The sequence below is a fragment of the Hyperolius riggenbachi genome, chromosome 8 (genome assembly GCF_040937935.1).
Source record: "Hyperolius riggenbachi isolate aHypRig1 chromosome 8, aHypRig1.pri, whole genome shotgun sequence".
NCBI classification, from domain to species: domain Eukaryota; kingdom Metazoa; phylum Chordata; class Amphibia; order Anura; family Hyperoliidae; genus Hyperolius; species Hyperolius riggenbachi.
In genome coordinates, this window is record NC_090653.1 from 200,433,388 (window position 1) to 200,452,670 (window position 19,283).

The 19,283-nt window shown below is 44.6% G+C and overlaps 1 protein-coding gene across 3 annotated transcripts in view; it reads left to right on the top strand.

Moving 5' to 3' along the window:
* Window positions 1-19,283, top strand: part of ASTN2 (astrotactin 2) — an 818,428-nt gene that overhangs the window by 211,194 nt on the left and 587,951 nt on the right. For all 3 annotated transcript variants that reach the window (XM_068248102.1, XM_068248105.1, XM_068248104.1), the window contains exon 3: window positions 3,366-3,720. In XM_068248102.1, coding sequence (XP_068104203.1) covers window positions 3,366-3,720 — 355 coding nt within the window. The remainder of the gene's footprint in view (window positions 1-3,365; window positions 3,721-19,283) is intronic.

Genomic DNA, 19,283 nt, shown 5'->3' on the forward strand with positions numbered 1-19,283 from the left:
TTATAGTGGAAAATTCAATCTGTAGCCATTCTTACACTGTTAATGGCAGAGTTCTCAAACTTGGCACAGTTGGTCCCTGGGTGACTGGGATTATTATTCAGGAATGTGTGACAATCAAAATTCAACAGCCAATCAAAATTCACATATTAATTTTCAATGGGTATATTTAAATTGTTGCCATTTTTACACTGCTAATGGCAGAGGACTCAAATCTGCTACAGTGGGTCAATGGGTGACTAGGATTCAAGTTCAGAAAGGGGTACAGAGCCACAAACAACCAATCAGATTTCTTTGATTGATAAATTGCTTCCATTCTAACATTGATGCCAAGGATTCCAAAGCTCACGAACTGGGTCAATGAGTGTCTGTGTGTCAAGGTTACAAAAAGTGGGTGGAGCAAACAACTACATTTTTATATGGGGAAATTTACACAGTAGTGTCATGTCGGCTGCTTTGCTGGCCTCTGATGCGGATAGCGGCGCAGCCGCCGCTTCCACATCTGCTCTCGCGGCGTCTCCCGCCGCGACGTCTCCGTGCCTCCCGCCGGCATCAGGGAGGTCCGGGTTGTCTGAGTTTCTGGGGGAGTGTCAGGCTCGCGTGCGCCGGATCGCCGCCGCACTTATTCGGTCAAGAGACGTGTCAGCTGACCTGGTGGTCAGCTGACACTGGCCTGCTCTCCTATTGGCTGGGCCTCTGGGCGGCGCTGTGCGCTGGATCCACGGTATATTAGGACCTGTTTGTCATTCGCTCTTTGTCAGTTGTTGCGAATACTTCACAGTGATAGCTCTCAGACCTTAGTCAGATCCTGGTGTGTTTGATCCGGCAGGACCCCGGGGATTCACACATAGCTTAGAATTATTATTATATTGTATTGATATTCCTGTCTATAACTTCTTGCTTGAACCTTTGATTACTTTCTCTTCCTCCTGATTCTGTACCTTACCAATCTGATCTGTTGCCGACCCTTTGCCTGATTACCGACCTTGTACTCTGCCTTGCGATTTTGTACTTCTGCCTATCTGATCTCCTGCCGATCTCGGCCTGTTTATTGACTACGATTTTGCCTGACGATTCTGTACTGCTGCTGACTGACCTGTTACCGACCTCGCTTGTACGACCACTCTCTGTCTGAGTGATAGCCCCAGCCTCCAAGGGCTATCACTTTAGGAGTACTTCTGATACTACTGTGCACCAATACATGTGTGATCACACTCTGAATAAAATACTGACTACTATTCTGATAGAGCACGTTCTGATCATCAGATACGCCACTGATCATTACAAGTAGCCATTCTTACACTGTTAATGGCAGGGTTCTCAAACTTGGCACAGCTGGTCACTGTGTGACTGGCATTAGTATTCAGGAAAGTGGGTGGACCCTGCAACTGCCAATCAAAATTCAACTATTGATTTTAAAGGGGAATATTTAAATTTCTGCCATTCTGTTAATGGCATAGCCCTCAAACCTGTTACAGATGGTCATTGGATGTCTAGGATTCAAATTCAGAAAGGGGGGCAGAGCCACAAACATCAGATTTTTTGGATTGATTTCAATGGAACAATGTAAACTTCCATTCTCACATTATTGATGCCATGGACCACAAATCATTTGTTTACACACATCTTCTTACCTGGGGCTCAGTGGTGTAGCAAAGGAGCTATGAGCCCTGATGCAAGTTTTACAATAGGGCCCCCCAAGCACTCTATACATAACAATTGAAATGACGCACCAAAACCTACCAATGGCATCTACAGTGTCAGGTGCAAGAAGGGGATGGGGAACAGTTTGTTAATGATTACTACTATTCAAATTATCTATAGAAGTGATTATTATGAGTACAGGACCAATAGAGAGCTAATACTGTGGTTGAGGGAGGGCCTTTCGGGGCCCCTCTGGCCCAAGGGCCCCGATGCGGTGGCTACCTCTGCAACCCCTATTGCTACGCCCCTGCTGGGGCTTCCTCCAGCCCCTGGAAGGCTATATGTCCCACGCTGAAGCTCCGCTCCAAGCTGATCTCCCAGGGTCCCCTCTGTAGCAGCCACTGACCTGGCTCCGCAGAAGTACTGCGCCTGTGCGCAATGCTCCTGGCCATAGGAGTGCAGTTGAGAGCGGCGCAACTGTGCATGCGCAGAGGCCTCCGGCCTGTTCGAGTCGCTGGCTGCTATGGAGGGTACCCTGGGAAACCGGTTTGGAGCTGCGGTGAGGGACACATAGCCTTCCAGTGGCTTGGGGAAGAGATGTGAGCTGATTTTTTTAAAACTCCCTAATGTTTACTTTAAGATGTTAATAAGTAATGAATTTGGGCCCCCAAAAAATAATAACGCTTAAAATTGGTTGATTTAGCATTGATCACATTTTTTGTGTTTGTATGGCACTTCTCTCTTCCACTTATTGTATCTGCTCAGTCTAACTATCATATGTTAATGAATCCTGGACTCCATTTATCCTTTCAGTCCAGGATAGACTTTCCACGGTATGCAGAAAATGATCCCGGATTTTACCTGCATATTGTAAATAACTCCAAAATGATCCAGAAAAGAAAAACCAAGACTAGGAAAATAGATTTTTTTAAGAAGTCAGGCCCCGTTTACACTTAAAGGGACTCCGAGCTCAACTTAAAAATGAAAATAGTACTCACCTGGGGCTTTCTCCAGCCCAGTGCTGGTCGGGAGGTCCCACGACGGCGTCCTGGCTCCTCTCCTAGTCCCCGCTCCGGAATGGCTGCCCGGCGGTAGCCCAGCGACACTTGGCCGAGTGTCGGGCTCCTTCTTCCACATATGATGCGGCTGACGTCACCACGCCGGCCGCCTCGCATCATCACGCGGCTGGCGTGAAAGTACTGCGCATGCGCGATCACTGGACTCCATATATGGGCTGTGCAGGAGGCTGAAGAAACTGCACAGCCCAGCTGAGCTAAAAACAGGCTGGTCGTTAGGGGAAGGTTAACACTGTGGTCATCAAGTGGTTAATACAGAAGATCTAAGTGCCTTTGTAAGGTCAAGAGGGAATCTTTATTAGTTAGCAAATAAAAAGTATTACTTTTACAAAATGTTTTTTTCTACTTACGTAAGGTCAAGAGGGAATGTTTACCCCTGTGGTTGTGTTCCAAATGTGCTTATGGTTCTAAAAAATTTGAGGTTTTTGTAATCCTGTGGTTGTGTACCAAATTTGTTCATGGTTATGAAAAATTATAGGTTTTTATCATTCTTAGTCCTATGTATAGAGAATTTTCTGCCATCATTGTCTGTCTTTTCAACAATATTTAATGCGTCTATATATTTTAACACTGTATGAACATTGTTTAAAAAAATATGATGAAATGTGACTTTGTGTTTATAGACAAAAGCTATTATTCTCTCTGCAGGGTGGACTGATTGCGTTGCTTTTGCTCCTACTCATTTTCTCAGTTGCACTGTTTGCCCAGCGGCGCTGGCACAAGCGAAGAAGAATACCCCAAAAGAGTGCTAGCACAGAAGTCACTCATGAGATTCATTACATTCCATCTGTATTGTTGGGACCACCCTCACGGGACTTTCGCACATCCAAGTTGCAGCCTCACAGCTCAGTTTTAAGGATGTCTGTTCGGGAAACTCCAATTCTTGATGATTATGATTGTGATGAAGAAGACACGCCAAGATGTGGAGAACGAAGATGTCAGATGGAGTGCAAAAAGCAGGCAACTCAGGAAAGAGATGAAAAAAGAAAACTACAAAGAAGAGGTGAGTGACAAGACCAAATATAAACCTTAAAGAATATCTAGTTTTGAAAGTGCTTAAAGAGGAGCTGTTAGGTATAAGGTCTCAGAGAAAATAAACACATATATCAGTAGCTAAATATAGGCTGTACTTACATTACATATGCATTTCACTGTCCACGTTTGGATTTCACAGAATTTTTATATAGTATATGCAGAGAATGATGCTCCTGATAGCTCATGGCAGGTTCCATGTTTGTCTGTCTCCTATGAAGCCAAATGTGTCGTCATGTCCTCCCTGCTTCCTGATCACAGAAAAGCTGGTACTGAATAACACTAGTGTGCAGTGAATATTAATTAGCCATGTGGCTAGGAACAATAGCGGACTCCTGCAGTGTACTCTGCTGGGAGATTTATCAGTGCTGTGCACTGGACTGAGTTACATGCTATTGTTACTTGACCCTGTAACTTCTCATTAGCAGCCGAGGGGAGGGCCCCAGAATGCTTTGCAGTATGGTATGCGGCTTGCGGCTTCTTACGAGCTTGGGAATAACAGCTTTGCTGATAAGCACACATCAAATGAAAGAGAGATTTTTATCTTCAGTAATGCCTTTTTGGCTTCCTTCTAAACTGTTTAACACAGGAGAATAGAGGTTTAAATTAGCTTTTGTAGCCTGACAGTTACTCTTTAATAACTGTATTTAGGTTGAAAACTCTCTACACTACTTTTTGGATTATTGTTTACTTCTCCAAACCTCCCACAGCTCTTCTATCTCTTGCACTGGAATTTCCTCAGGCTTTTCACCCACAACCTGGTAAAACCAAAAAGGTGCTGTACTCTACTCTATAAGGCAGGGGTTTCAAACTCAATCACGTAAGGGGCCAATATCTAAAACCTAGTCTAAGTCGGGGGCCAGATGTCAAGATTTAACATTTATTGAACAGTCTCAAACTAAGTGTCGTAACTACAGCGAACATGGGGGGCGGGCAACTCCTCCCCTTTCTGCAGAGTAGCGCAGTGGAGCAGTTTAATATTTACCAGCCATAGTGATGCTTTTGCGGAAAAGGAACAAGATGAAGTGTGGCACAAGGCAAGATGCTAGCCCTCACTTCTCCATAGTCTATATGTTAAGCTGAAGTGGTGTGTGTGTGCGTGTGTGTGTGTGTGTGGGGGGGGGGTTGATCCCAAGAGGGGGCTTCATGGTAATTTAGCGGTGGGTCCTATGGGTTGTTGCTGTGCCATCGCTCAAACTATCAATGTTTCAACCACAAACGCCATCACTGGTGTGTTCCTCAGGACAAGAAGGCAGTGTGCTGCCATTCTTTTGCTGCTTACAATAATGCACATTTGAAGCTCTTTAGGGCTATATAAATTAGCAAGGAGGGCCGTATTTAGCCCCCCCCCCCCTACTTGTGTTTGACACCTGTGTTAAAAGGGATCCCTCTCTCTATAAATTCACAGTGAAACACAATGCATGCAAGTGCAAAAAATGCAAATCATGCAAATGCAAAGTATTGCAAATCTTGCAAATGCCTAAAATGAATAGGAGGTATTGTACACTACTCCACATAGCTTATCCAGAAATACTTTAGTTCATGCAAATAAATAACCTATCCGGATGTTTGAAGTGAACCCAAGGTGAAAATAAACTGATGAGAGGAAAAATTGTATTTATCTTCCTACTCCTAGAAATGACTTTTTTTTAGGTATTCCATGGTTTTATTTTTTATTTAAACATTACAAAGTAGATTGAATGTTTTATTGTCTTTGCTCAATCACAGTCTGTTAAGTGTCCGAGAGTTAAAATACATGAACAGTTGACATTGATATTTCTCCTCTGCCCTCAGAAGTTGTATTCTGTCAAAAAAACTTTTATGGCTGTACTTTGCTTATCAGTTAGGTTTTCTATATTCCTGAAAAGGTACCAACAACACAGAAGCTGTTATTTGCATTATTTGCATGCTTGAAAATGAACTCTTTCATGCAGCAAAAAAACAAAACAAAACGAAAAAACTAAAAACTAAAACAGGCTGGTTTTTAATATGTTTTGCACTGTACATACACATGTTTATCTCATCACGTCACATGTCACCTCGAGTAAGCTTTAAGAGTATACAAAACTACAGTATTGCAAAAAGTAATTAAACACTACACTATAGGATTTCATATTGATAAAAATGCACAATAAAATGCAAACAATGCACATATCCACGTTTCCAGTTCAAATGAGCCCCAGATGCCCTTCTGTTAGAAATCAACATTGTTGAAAATATTGCATCAACAACTGGATATTAATAAATACAACAATATCTATTCCTTGTAAGTTATAGTTAGTCGCTGGCAAAGAACTGCACATCAACAGGAGTATAAATAAACTTTTATTGCACGTGAGACCTGCAATGCTTGTACAGACATTGATAAACTACACAAAGCAACATTCACAGAACAATTCGCCAGCATAAAAACATAAATCATCAAAAACAATTTTCACAATGTATACTGTAACGATCGATCGTTACTTACCTTGCCTTGCAGCCTGTACCAGCTCCTGTCAGGACAGCAGAGGGTAACGACCGCCTGCTAGCCTCCAGCCACCGAGTCCCTCGCTGCTCCTCCATCACTGCGGAGAGACGCCGACCTGACAGACATCCGAGTTTGGCATCTCCCTGTTGCTAAGCGTGCATGTGCCCTTCTCCTCTGTTTATGCGGTGGCTGAGGATGGTACTGCAGCCTGAGTAATTAAGAGCCAGGGTATTTAAACTGCGCTCTCACAGATGGATACTGTTTTATCCCTGTTCACAGCCACTGCCTTTTGCCACCGTTCTCCCCTCCCTCTCAACCAGGCTACCTTCCAAGCTCTCTCTCCAAGATCCCCCCTGTTGGCATTCCCTATCGCTCCTACTAGGCTGCTAGCTTGCCTTTATATATTGCTCATTGCCTACTATTACCTAACCTGGGATCCCCTGTCAGCCTGCCAGTCACCTGTCAGCCTGTGTTCCCTGCTAATTCCCCAGCCTGACTCTGACTTTCACTTCCCTGCCCGCTGCACTCCCGAGGTTTCCCCCAGTCTTTCATTTGTCCTCCGGGAACTCCTTCAGTCTGCTGCTACATCCTGGGGATTCCCCCTGCCTACCAGTTCCCCTCTAGGAACTCCTTCAGTCAGTCAGCTCCTTTTCTGAGTATACATCAAATCACGTGCAGGGTGAATGGGTAAAACATACCGTGCATTAGAGGCTGAAAATGGAGAGCTGATGGTGGGCGCTAGGTGCAGGAATAGCCTGACGGCCGTTTCGCGCTATCCAAGCGCTTCTACGGAGGCTGTGTAACTTGGGCTGGCTGACCGGCTAGAAATATCCTCTGCTCGGGCGTTCGGCGCACTTCCGCCTACTGGTACCGCCCCTATTCTTCCCCTGTAGCCAATCACGCAATGGAGCGCATCTGCGCTTCATACATGACTTCCGTGCGGAAGAAGAACTCAACTACAGGTGCTGCGATGTGCCACACTACATTAGACGGGCAACTGAGCTATTGCTCTGCAAAGTACCTGTAGGAGATTTGGCGCCATCATGTGGCCATAGACCAGACTGCATGAACTAAACCTAAAAATATATAAATATAGAACAAGTGTATAAAGTATGTGTACGCTGTGAATACATGATTCAGACTGGTTGTAACCAGATAAAGTGCAAACTGGAGTGACTCCTAAAGTGTACTGGTGCTAGAAAATTTGTGCAGATTATGAGGTGACTATAAAACTAAGAAACGGGGTGTATGGCAGTATGGTGCCTACATGGTGCATTAAAATGCTCAAACTTGAGCAGGCTAAAAAAAGGGGGGAGAGGAAGGCTGAGTGATAGAGGTAGAAAGTTATAAAAAGCACTGTCTCCAGTGCTCTGGACCTAAAGTTTGACATATAATTCAAGTAGAACATATACTTAGTCAATTAGGGGAACAAGGTGGTTGTAAACAGCTCTCCAATATTGTTTGATATATCATCCTAATAAACATTTTTAAGGGTCTAAAAAACATGAAAAATCGACGTAGTCATTAAGACCTAAAGGGCCCATAGCTTCAGTCCTGATAATTAACAGTATTTCTTCCCTTTTGAGCTTTTTTTCCCGATCTCCTCCTCTTCTCAATGGAGGGACATGGATAATGCCTGCAACAGTTAATACTGCGGGGTTACTGTTATGTACTTCTCTAACATGTTCAATCAATCTGGGTGAACCATGGCCTGATTTGATGGAATTAAAATGTTCTCTAAAACGTCTATTAATTGATCTTGTGGTTTCTCCCACATAGAAGCGACCGCAGGGACACCATATAGCGTAAACGACGTACTCTGTCTGACACGTGAAAATCGCATTAACTTTACGTCGTAGGGGCCCTAACTGGTAGCTTTTTCCAATTTTAATATGGTTGCACGATACGCAATGGCCGCATTTATGGTTCCCATGGGATTTAAATTTCTCCAGCCAGCTGCCTCTATGCGGGGTAATAAACTCACTTCTGCTGACCTTACATCCACAATTGGGATTAAATTGGATTGCAATGTCCATATTAGGAGTCCAACAATGTAACAGTTCCCACAAAAACAGTCCATTAAAGTTGCAGTTAGCTGAAGTATTTTATAATTTGTAGATTTAAAGTCCATAACAACTCCAGTGTGGATGCACTCAGTCTCATGCACAGTCACAGAAGTTACCCAGACGTATGCAGCTGGCCTTTGTTAACACCTACTTTTATACAATATAAGAGAAAAGAACAAACACAATTCAAAGAATCAGAAGTCCTATCTTGTGATCATAATTTACCAAGGCACTGCAATGGACCCATCACATTTTCAAGATTATCATTTTGGACACTAGCACATGCTCCATCCACTGCTACTCAACACTCAGACCAGGTCTACAGTGCACACATGTGCCATTATGTATCCAAATCTGGGTGGTCACACCTCTTCTTTCCAGCTCTGGGTGGCTCCCACTGCTGAGTCCATCTCCCTGATCACACTGGTTTACAGTGGTTTTGCGTGGTTGCTGAAATTTTAACATGGCAAATTTAACCTGCGTATACACTTACTTAGCCCGTACTGGCATTAACACGTCACACTGGCAGCATTCAAGCATGCCATTTACCACCCCAGGATGGACCTATGACGCCCTCATACTTAATTTGTGTGGTACATGGCACATTACATGCCATGGATGCTGGGAAATTGGCCAAAGAGCTCCACATGCCTTGATTCTGAAACATACAGGTTAGCAGACAAAGACAGGCAATGGAACCTCATTATGCAGTCATAACTTCAAGAGTATATACAGGAACTATATAAGCCACTAACTACAATAGTACTGTATACTGAAGCCAATCACTAGGGCCACTCATTTCTCTGTACATCAGTATCATCTCCAACTGTAAACTTACAACACAAAGACATCATTATGAAAACATTTCAGATGCCGATATCTAGACTGTAACAATCTAAACACATGGGGCTTGATTTACAAAACGGTGCTAACTTTAGCACTGGCCCTTAGCACGTCTAAACTCAGTTGAAATGTGAGATGTAGTGATCGTGCACAAAGTACCGCACGCAAAGTTTTGCGCACGCACTGCACAGAGCGCAGGGCGCTCCGCGCGAAGTGCCCACTAAATCCTATGGGACTTAGCGTGCGCATAGGACTTTGTGCGCGCAAAACTTTGCGCGCAATCTGATTTAGAAAACCGGTGCTAACCTACTTAGCACCCTGGTTAACACGCCTAAAGACTTTAGACATGCTAAGTAGGTTAGCACCGTTTAGTAAATCAAGCCCATGGTGTTTAAACCATTCCGTGTCTATAAGATGTAGAAATTCACAGCTCAATCCCAAAACACAGTTAGTTATTTATTTATTTAAGTATTTATATAGCACCAACATATTACATAGCATATTGTCTTGTCACCAAGGCCCCGTTCACACTGCACGCGTTTTGGAAATGCGTGCAGGTGGCCGACACGCACGACATCAGACAGTGCATAGAGTGCACTGTCTGATGTTCACACTGCATGCGGTCCGGGAACGCATGCTGCACGCATTTTTTGCCAAAACGCGTGGCTGTCCCATTCACTTTTCAGTGATGGGATCAGCCACGCAACGCATACAAACGTGGATGGCGTGCGTTCGTACGCGTTGCGTTCCGCATGCGTGCCCGTCCGCGTTTGTAATGTGAACGCGGCCTAACTGTCCCTCAGAGGGGCTCACAATCTAGTCCTAACCATAGTCCTATTCCTATGTATGTATTGTGTAATGTATGTATCATAGTCTGGGGCCAGTTTTAGTGGGAAGCCAATTATGTTTTTGGGATGTGGGAGGAAACTGGAGTGCCGGGAGGAACCCCACGCAGACACAGGGAGAACATACAAACTCCTTGCAGATGTTGACCTGGCTGGGATTCAAACCGGGGACCCAGTACTGCAAGGCGAGACTGCGGACCACTACGCCACCATGCTGACCCACAATCTTGTGGATCTTTGACTACATTTACAAAAAAAAAAAAACTCAAGTATGAAGATACTTGTATTGCGTGCACACAGGACTTTCAACTTTTTGCTGAATCTGTTCAACAATTATGGCTTAATCTTGAAACCTACATTTGGCTTATATATGGTCTGCATCTTTACATTTAATTACCTGGGAATCTACGTTAAAAATGGGAACCTCTGAAATTGTGCTTTCTGTAGCAAACCATCTGTAGCAGAGCTCCCCCACTTGATTACAAAGCAAAATGATGATTGAAAGCAAAACTGTTGTGTACTTGTTCTTTCAGGTAAATGCAAAACACCTGACATAAAGATCAAAACAAAAACTCAAGACTGAATAATGCCTTACCATTTGTTTATCTACCTAACTGAAATCTATCTAAGTCTCCCTGCACACTGCATGCTATTCCGATTCCGATTTGTAATCTTTTTTTTTACATATGATTCCGATTTTGATTTTTAATCGTTACTGCATGCTGTGTTTTTTTTTTTCTGTGTTTTTCTGTTGATAGAATTCAGGGAAAATCGGAATTGCAAATCGGAATCAAAATCGGAATTGCAAATCGGATTTGCAGTGTGCAGGGAGCCTTACTGAAATTACATTACAAATTTTATGGCATTTTAAATTTGTTTCTTCCAAAATAAATGTTGCCTTTGCAAAAAAACTAAAATGCATACATTGCAATGGCGAGCAACTGCATGTGTATGAGTTGAGACCTCCAACACAAAAATTCCATCTCACCTGCCATGCCTCGGGCTATTCACAAAAAAACTCTCTTACAAGAAACAAACAAACACACTTGCCAGGCCTACATTCAGAACACCAGAACACCAGAGTCTACAACTAACAAAAAGTAATTCGGATTGTTCCTGTGTTATCCGACTGTAGATAAAATTATTAATCAAATTCAGAGCCTTTTTCCACTGCACAGCTGAATCACAAAATCACAAATCTCTATTGATTTTTAAATCGCTAGGGTTGCTACTTTATCATAGAAATCATGAGAAGCATTTTCCACTATAGTAATTCGATTTGTTAATCGTAATCGATTTCTGGAGCGATTTTAACCATTTATGCCATCTGGATGTGCTCCAGTGAGCAATCGCACGCCCACGTGCAACTGTGTTGCACCCCATTATCCCGGAGATCAATGAATGGGAACATAGTTCCTATTCATTTATCTAAGTCCCTGGTACAAAGACCGACGGCTTCTTATCAGAAGCCGTTGTCTTTCTGATAAAAAAAAAGTTTCACATAAATAGTTACCTAAGGGTCTGAACTTTTTTAATATGCATATGAAGAGGGTATATTATCAACATTTTTTAAATGTTAAGCTTGTAAATAGTGATGGACTCAAAACTGAAAAAATGCATCTTTATTTCCAAATAAAATATTGGTGCCATACATTGTGATAGGAACATCATTTAAATGGTGTAATAACCGAGACAAATGGGCAAATAAAATACATAGGTTTTAATTATGGTAGCATGTATTATTTTAAAGCTAAAAACTGAGAAATAATGAATTTTTTTCATTGTTTTCTTAAAGAGGAGCTGTTAGGTATAAGGTCTCAGAGAAAATAAACACATATATCAGTAGCTAAAGATTGGCTGTACTTACATTACATATGCATTTCACTGTCCACGTTTGGATTTCACAGAATTTGTATATAGTATATGCAGAGATAGATGCTCCTGACAGCTCATGGCAGGCTCCATGTTTTTCTGTCAAATGTGTCGTCATGTCCTGCCTGCTTCCTGATCACAGATAAGCTCCTACTTGAACAACACAGTGTGCAGTGAATATTAATGAGCCATGTGGCTAGGAACAATAGCTGACTCCTGCAGTGTACTCTGCCCGAGATTTATCAGTGCTACGCGATTACAAGCTGCTGTAAAGTCTCATTAGCAGCCGAGGGGAGAGCCCCAGAATGCTTTGCAGTATGGTATGCGGCTTGCGTCTTCTTAAGAATAACAGACTTGCTGATAAGCACACATCAAAGGTAACTGAGATTTTTATCTTCACTAATTGCTTTTGGGCTTCCTTCTAAACTGTTTAACACAGGAGAATAGAGGTTTAAATTAGCTTCTGCAGCCTGACAGTTACTCTTTAATATTCCTGTGAAAACGCATTTAGAAAAAATAATTCTTAGCAAAATGTACCACCCAAAGAAAGCCTTATTGGTGGTGGAAAACACAAGATCTAGATCAATCTGTTGTGATAATTAGTGATAAAGTTAGTGGCGAATGAATGGGAGGTGAAAATTGCACTGATGCATAAGGTGAAAAATACCCATGGGCTGAAATGGTTAAGAGGGATAATGCAATGCAGATGAAAAATCGCAATTGCATAACAAAATTAATGAAAAATTGCAATCACTGGCATTTGTGATTTGTGATTGCTAGTGGAAAAGGGCCCTAAGAGACTTATTTCTAAGAAAAATATCTAATAAATTAGGATCCTCTTTATGCATAAACACATACACAAACAGACAAACAACACACCATTGGTATATTCTTTTGTTTCTTATTTTCATACAAAGCAAAAACTGAAAACCATTATTAAACTTAAGAAAAACAAAAGTTTGCTTTCCTAAAACAGAAAGAATTTGCGATAATTCAGGTTGGAGTGAGCTCGAGATGTCTCCAAGGCACCACTGCTGAATATATGCAAATTAACCATTGTACCCTTAGAAGCTAAACACACCTCCAGAACCACTGGAATGCAATGATGTGTCAGCTTGTTAATATGTACAGAGCCATAATAATTGGATTATTATGGCTCTGTACATATTAACAAGCTGACACATCATTGCATTCCAGTGGTTCTGGAGGTGTGTTTAGCTTCTAAGGGTACAATGGTTAATTTGCATATATTCAGCAGTGGTGCCTGGGAGACATCTCGAGCTCACTCCAACTTGAATATCGCAAATTCTTTCTGTTTTAGGAAAGCAAACTTTTGTTTTTCTTAACATCTTAGTAGGGGGGCTTTTAGGACCATTGTAGTCCCTTACACACCCCAATAAGTTCTGGGTCACCATGAGCTTGCTGGTTAGTCTGTGCCTCTCTCATTATTAATCTTTAAAGAGGAGCTGTTAGGTATAAGGTCTCAGAGAAAATAAACACATATATCAGTAGCTAAATATTGGCTGTACTTACATTACATATGCATTTCACTGTCCACGTTTGTACTTCACATAATTTTTATATAGTATTTGCAGAGAATGATGCTCCTGACAGCTCATGGCAGGTTCCATGTTTGTCTGTCTCCTATGAAGCCAAATGTGTCGTCATGTCCTGCCTGCTTCCTGATGATTCCACTCTCACAAACGCTGGTAATGAATAACACTACTGTGCAGTGAATATTAATTAGCCATGTGGCTAGGAACAATAGCGGACTCCTGCAGTGTACTCTGCCGGAGATTTATTAGTGCTGTGAGCTAGACTGTTACATTCTGTTGTAACTTGAGCCTCACTAGCAGCCAGGGGAGGGCCCCAGAAAGCTTTGCAGTATCTGTTATTCGGCTTGCGTCCTCCTTAAGAGCCTGGGAATACGGAGCCTTGCTGTCAGCAAACATCTAAAGTAAGAGAGATTTTTAACTGCAGTATTGCCTTTTTGGCTTCTGTCTAAATTGTTTAACACAGGAGAATAGAGGTTTAAATTAGCTTTTGCAGCCTGACAGTTACTCTTTAACAAAATCCATGTGCAAACAGTGTTCTGGAATGTTCCTCATTTTCCTACATTCCAGTATTTCCTGCTTTATTCCATTGACCTCCTGAGCAAATTTTCCTTGAAGCCAGCTTACCTCAGCTTCTAAGTGCTCCTTCTGTGCTCCAAGAACTTTGTGGCGTGTGTGTGACATCACATAGTGGGTGGGGTACAGTATCTGGTCATGGATAGGCACACCTTGCCGTGGGTGTTGGTTGCTCAGCCTTGATGCAGAAGCAACATCAGTCCAATATCAGCAATTCAAGTTCGGCTGGCACACCAATATCAATAATCAAGCAGTTTATTGTATGCACAGTGCAGACATGCACTTTATCTGATGTAGGGGACCCTCCGTGGCCCCGAAACAATTGTCATGTTGTGCATACAATAAACTGCTTGATTATTGATATTGGTGTGCCAGCCGAACTTGAATTGCTGATAGTGGGTGGGGTAGCGGTGCGAACAACGGGAACAGTAGGGGATCAGCATTGCTGGGGCTGAGTAGATCTGCTGGGCAGAACGCTCGCGGGTTGGGGGTCTGGGGCTGCTGTTCACACGCCTGATTAGCCACTGAGGCAGTCGTTAGCAGCTGCCTCTACCGACTTAAGTCAGGTGTGTGTATGGGCCATTACATGCAAAATTATACAGCTATTAATATGCCTTCCTGCCAATCATAACTCACCTTCTACCTGTGGCTCGCCATTTATGTAAGAAATCACTATTGTTGAATACAATATATTGTATCAACAATTGGATATAAATAAATACATCTATATTTATTCCTAGTAAGTTCTGGGTGGTCGTTGGCAAAGAAATGCACATCAACTACAGTATAAATAAACTTTATATTGCATGTGAGACCTGCAATGCATGTACTACAGGAACCACAGAAAGCAACATTTTCAGAACAATTCAACAACATAAAAACTTAAATCATCAAAAAACAATTCTCACAATAAATCAGTGGCGGACATACGGCCGTGCAGGCCGTGCCGCCACACGAGGGCCCCTGAAGTTCCGTTTTCTTCAGGGGCCCATTAAGTATTTTTTTTTTAATATTTTTTTTTTTTATTATTTTATTCCCCCGGGGGGCCCCCCGACTCCTATCCTCCCTCCCTCCCTCCCTCACCTCGGGGGGCCCCCCTCCCGATATGCGCGGTGGGAGAGCGAGCGGCAAATGCAGGAAGTCTTCAGGGCTCTCCAGGCATCCGCTAGAGGCCAAGCCGCTTAGTCTCCAGTTGGAGACATATTGGAGACTCAGCGGCTGGGCCTCTAGCGGATGCCTGGAGAGCCCTGAAGACTTCCTGCATTTGCCGCTCGCTCTCCCGCCGCGCATATCGGGAGGGGGCCCCCCGAGGTGAGGAAGGGAGGGAGGAAGGGAGGGAGGATAGGAGTCGGGCCCCCCACCCGGATAGCTACCCACCCGGCTACCTAACCACCTACCCACCCGGCTACCTACCTACCCACCCACCAGGCTTCCTACCTACCCACCCGACTACCTAACCACCCACCAGGCTTCCTACCTACCTACCCACCCACCAGGCTTCCTACCTAACCACCCACCCAACTACCTAACCACCCACCCGGCTACCTACCCACCCGGCTACCTACCCACCCACATACAAAACACAATTACCCTTTCCAGAGAGGACTAGAATTGATAAAATTTAACTTTTAATGGTATGTATTAAAAAGACCTATTTGTTAGAACACATAGATTGTGACTGATTGGTAAGGGGGTATTATCATTGGTGACCAGACACCATCCTCCCTTTTACCAACATCTAACCAAAAGCTCTACACATAACTCGACATGTTTCATTTCCTAAAATGGAAATTTCGTCAGGAGTGAAAGTGCTCAGTGCTAGAGTGCCATATTGCTAAAAACAGTTACATTAATCATAAATCACATATCTAGTGTAACAAACAACAGACAAAAGTAACGGCCGTTATAGAGACAGCCTGCTAGAGTTCATCAAGATGGCTACCTTTTTATAGTGTGTGGTGAGGGCTAAAGGTTGCTGGGTAAGGCGGGAACCAATAACTCCTCCCCTTGGGAGGTATCCCCTCATCCCATAGGTCAAGAGCATAGTCCATCAAAAATATTGTCCAATCAATCTGTTCCCCATACTTACTAATGTAAAGTGAAAAACATACAATCGTCCGCTCTCTAGCTCCATTTTGCCCCCCTAGTTAATCCTCCATTGAAGATAAATCTCCTACCCCCAAAGAAGAGTATAGCGGCAAAGCGTAGGTCCAAAAACAAAGAAATACGTATTTCCAGCCCCCTGATTGGTCCAGGCGATGGGGCTGGGGGCGTGGGTATGCAGAGCGCTTGGAGGCTACGTCAGAGCTGTGTCAGCCAATAGTGCACGGCTAAGCCTCCACCAGTGCTCGCTCACATCCGCATATGCACGCGGAAGGTACGTCACAAGACGTAACCACGTCCTATTGTGTTGCCAAGGCAACAACCTGCGCGAACAGGCCGTGCCAATAGGGCGGATCCATTGCCAATCGTCATGGCAACATGTAATCATAACACGGCCATAAACACAGTGGATTCCGCATCCTATAAGCCAGGATTGTGCCGGAGACGTTACCAATACACGGGGGAGGGTGAGAGAGGGCAAACTAAACAGAACAGTAGGAAACAGTCATAGTCAGCACGGGGCCAACATAAAGATGGAACACACTCATGGGGGGGGGGGGTAGAAAAACCCATTTAGCAACCTGGAAATTTATCCTTAGCCACAAATATAGATGACTTAAAAAGTAGGGGGGCCAAACGGAGAACCCCCCGATCATAATCAAGAGAAGGTACATGCCACACATGCATCCTATAAAGCCCAGTGATGAACTACATAAGGTAGGTATTCACATAGGGGGGATATATTATTCCAATCCCCATACTTTTACAGTATTTACAGAAAGGGGGCAAAAGTGAAACCCTCATTAAGTCCCTGAGGGCTGAGGGTGCCCAAACGGTATATCCAACGGGCCTCCAATTGGCGCAGCTTCTGATCAGAAGCTGCGCCAATTGGAGGCCCGTTGGATATACCGCCTACTTTTTAAGTCATCTATATTTGTGGCTAAGGATAAATTTCCAGGTTGCTAAATGGGTTTTTCTACCCCCCCCCCCATGAGTGTGTTCCATCTTTATGTTGGCCCCGTGCTGACTATGATTGTTTCCTACTGTTCTGTTTAGTTTGCCCTCTCTCACCCTCCCCCGTGTATTGGTAACGTCTCCGGCACAATCCTGGCTTATAGGATGCGGAATCCACTGTGTTTATGGCCGTGTTATGATTACATGTTGCCATGACGATTGGCAATGGATCCGCCCTATTGGCACGGCCTGTTCGCGCAGGTTGTTGCCTTGGCAACACAATAGGACGTGGTTACGTCTTGTGACGTACCTTCCGCGTGCATATGCGGATGTGAGCGAGCACTGGTGGAGGCTTAGCCGTGCACTATTGGCTGACACAGCTCTGACGTAGCCTCCAAGCGCTCTGCATACCCACGCCCCCAGCCCCATCGCCTGGACCAATCAGGGGGCTGGAAATACGTATTTCTTTGTTTTTGGACCTACGCTTTGCCGCTATACTCTTCTTTGGGGGTAGGAGATTTATCTTCAATGGAGGATTAACTAGGGGGGCAAAATGGAGCTAGAGAGCGGACGATTGTATGTTTTTCACTTTACATTAGTAAGTATGGGGAACAGATTGATTGGACAATATTTTTGATGGACTATGCTCTTGACCTATGGGATGAGGGGATACCTCCCAAGGGGAGGAGTTATTGGTTCCCGCCTTACCCAGCAACCTTTAGCCCTCACCACACACTATAAAAAGGTAGCCATCTTGATGAACTCTAGCAGGCTGTCTCTATAACGGCCGTTACTTTTGTCTGTTGTTTGTTACACTAGATATGTGATTTATGATTAATGTAACTGTTTTTAGCAATATGGCACTCTAGCACTGAGCACTTTCACTCCTGACGAAATTTCCATTTTAGGAAATGAAACATGTCGAGTTATGTGTAGAGCTTTTGGTTAGATGTTGGTAAAAGGGAGGATGGTGTCTGGTCACCAATGATAATACCCCCTTACCAATCAGTCACAATCTATGTGTTCTAACAAATAGGTCTTTTTAATACATACCATTAAAAGTTAAATTTTATCAATTCTAGTCCTCTCTGGAAAGGGTAATTGTGTTTTGTATTTAGAAATCAGGTGTGTTTTTTGTACCTACCCACCCACCAGGCTTCCTACCTAACCACCTACCCAACTACCTAACCACCCACCCGGCTACCTACCCACCTACCCACCCGGCTACCTACCCACCCGGCTACCTACCTACCCACCCGGCTACCTACCTAACCACCCACCCAGCTACCTACCTAACCACCCACCCGGCTACCTACCTAACCACCCACCCGGCTAGTTACCAACCCACCCACCAAGCTACCTACCCACCCACCCGGCTACCCACCCACCCACCAGGCTACCTACCTACCTACCCACCTGGCTACCTACCTAACCACCCACCCGGCTACCTACCTAACCACCCACCCGGCTACCTACCTAACCACCCACCCGGCTACCTACCGGGCTAGTTACCAACCCACCCACCAGGCTACCTACCCACCCACCAGGCTACCTACCTACCCACCCACCAGGCTACCTACCCACCCACCAGGCTTCCTACCTACTAACCCGGCTACCTACCTACCCACCCGGCTACCTACCCATCCACCAGGCTTCCTACCTACCCACCGGCTACCTACCTAACCACCCACCCGGCTACCTACCTACCCACCCACCCGGCTACCCACCCACCAGGCTTCCTACCTACCTACCCACCCGGCTACCTACCTAACCACCCACCCGGCTACCTACCTAACCACCCACCCGGCTACCTACCGGGCTAGTTACCAACCCACCCACCAGGCTACCTACCCACCCACCCGGCTACCCATGCACCCACCAGGCTACCTACCTAACCACCCACCCGGCTACCTACCTAACCACCCACCCGGCTACCTACCTAACCACCCACCCGGCTACCTACCGGGCTAGTTACCAACCCACCCACCAGGCTACCTACCTACCCACCCACCAGGCTACCTACCTAACCACCCACCCGGCTACCTACCGGGCTAGTTACCAACCCACCCACCAGGCTACCTACCTACCCACCCACCCACCAGGCTACCTACCTACCCACCCACCGGGCTACCTACCTACCGGGCTAGTTACCCACCCACCCACCAGGCTACCTACCCACCCACCCACCAGGCTACCTACCCACCCACCCACCAGGCTACCAACCCACCCACCCACTCACCCACCCACTAGGC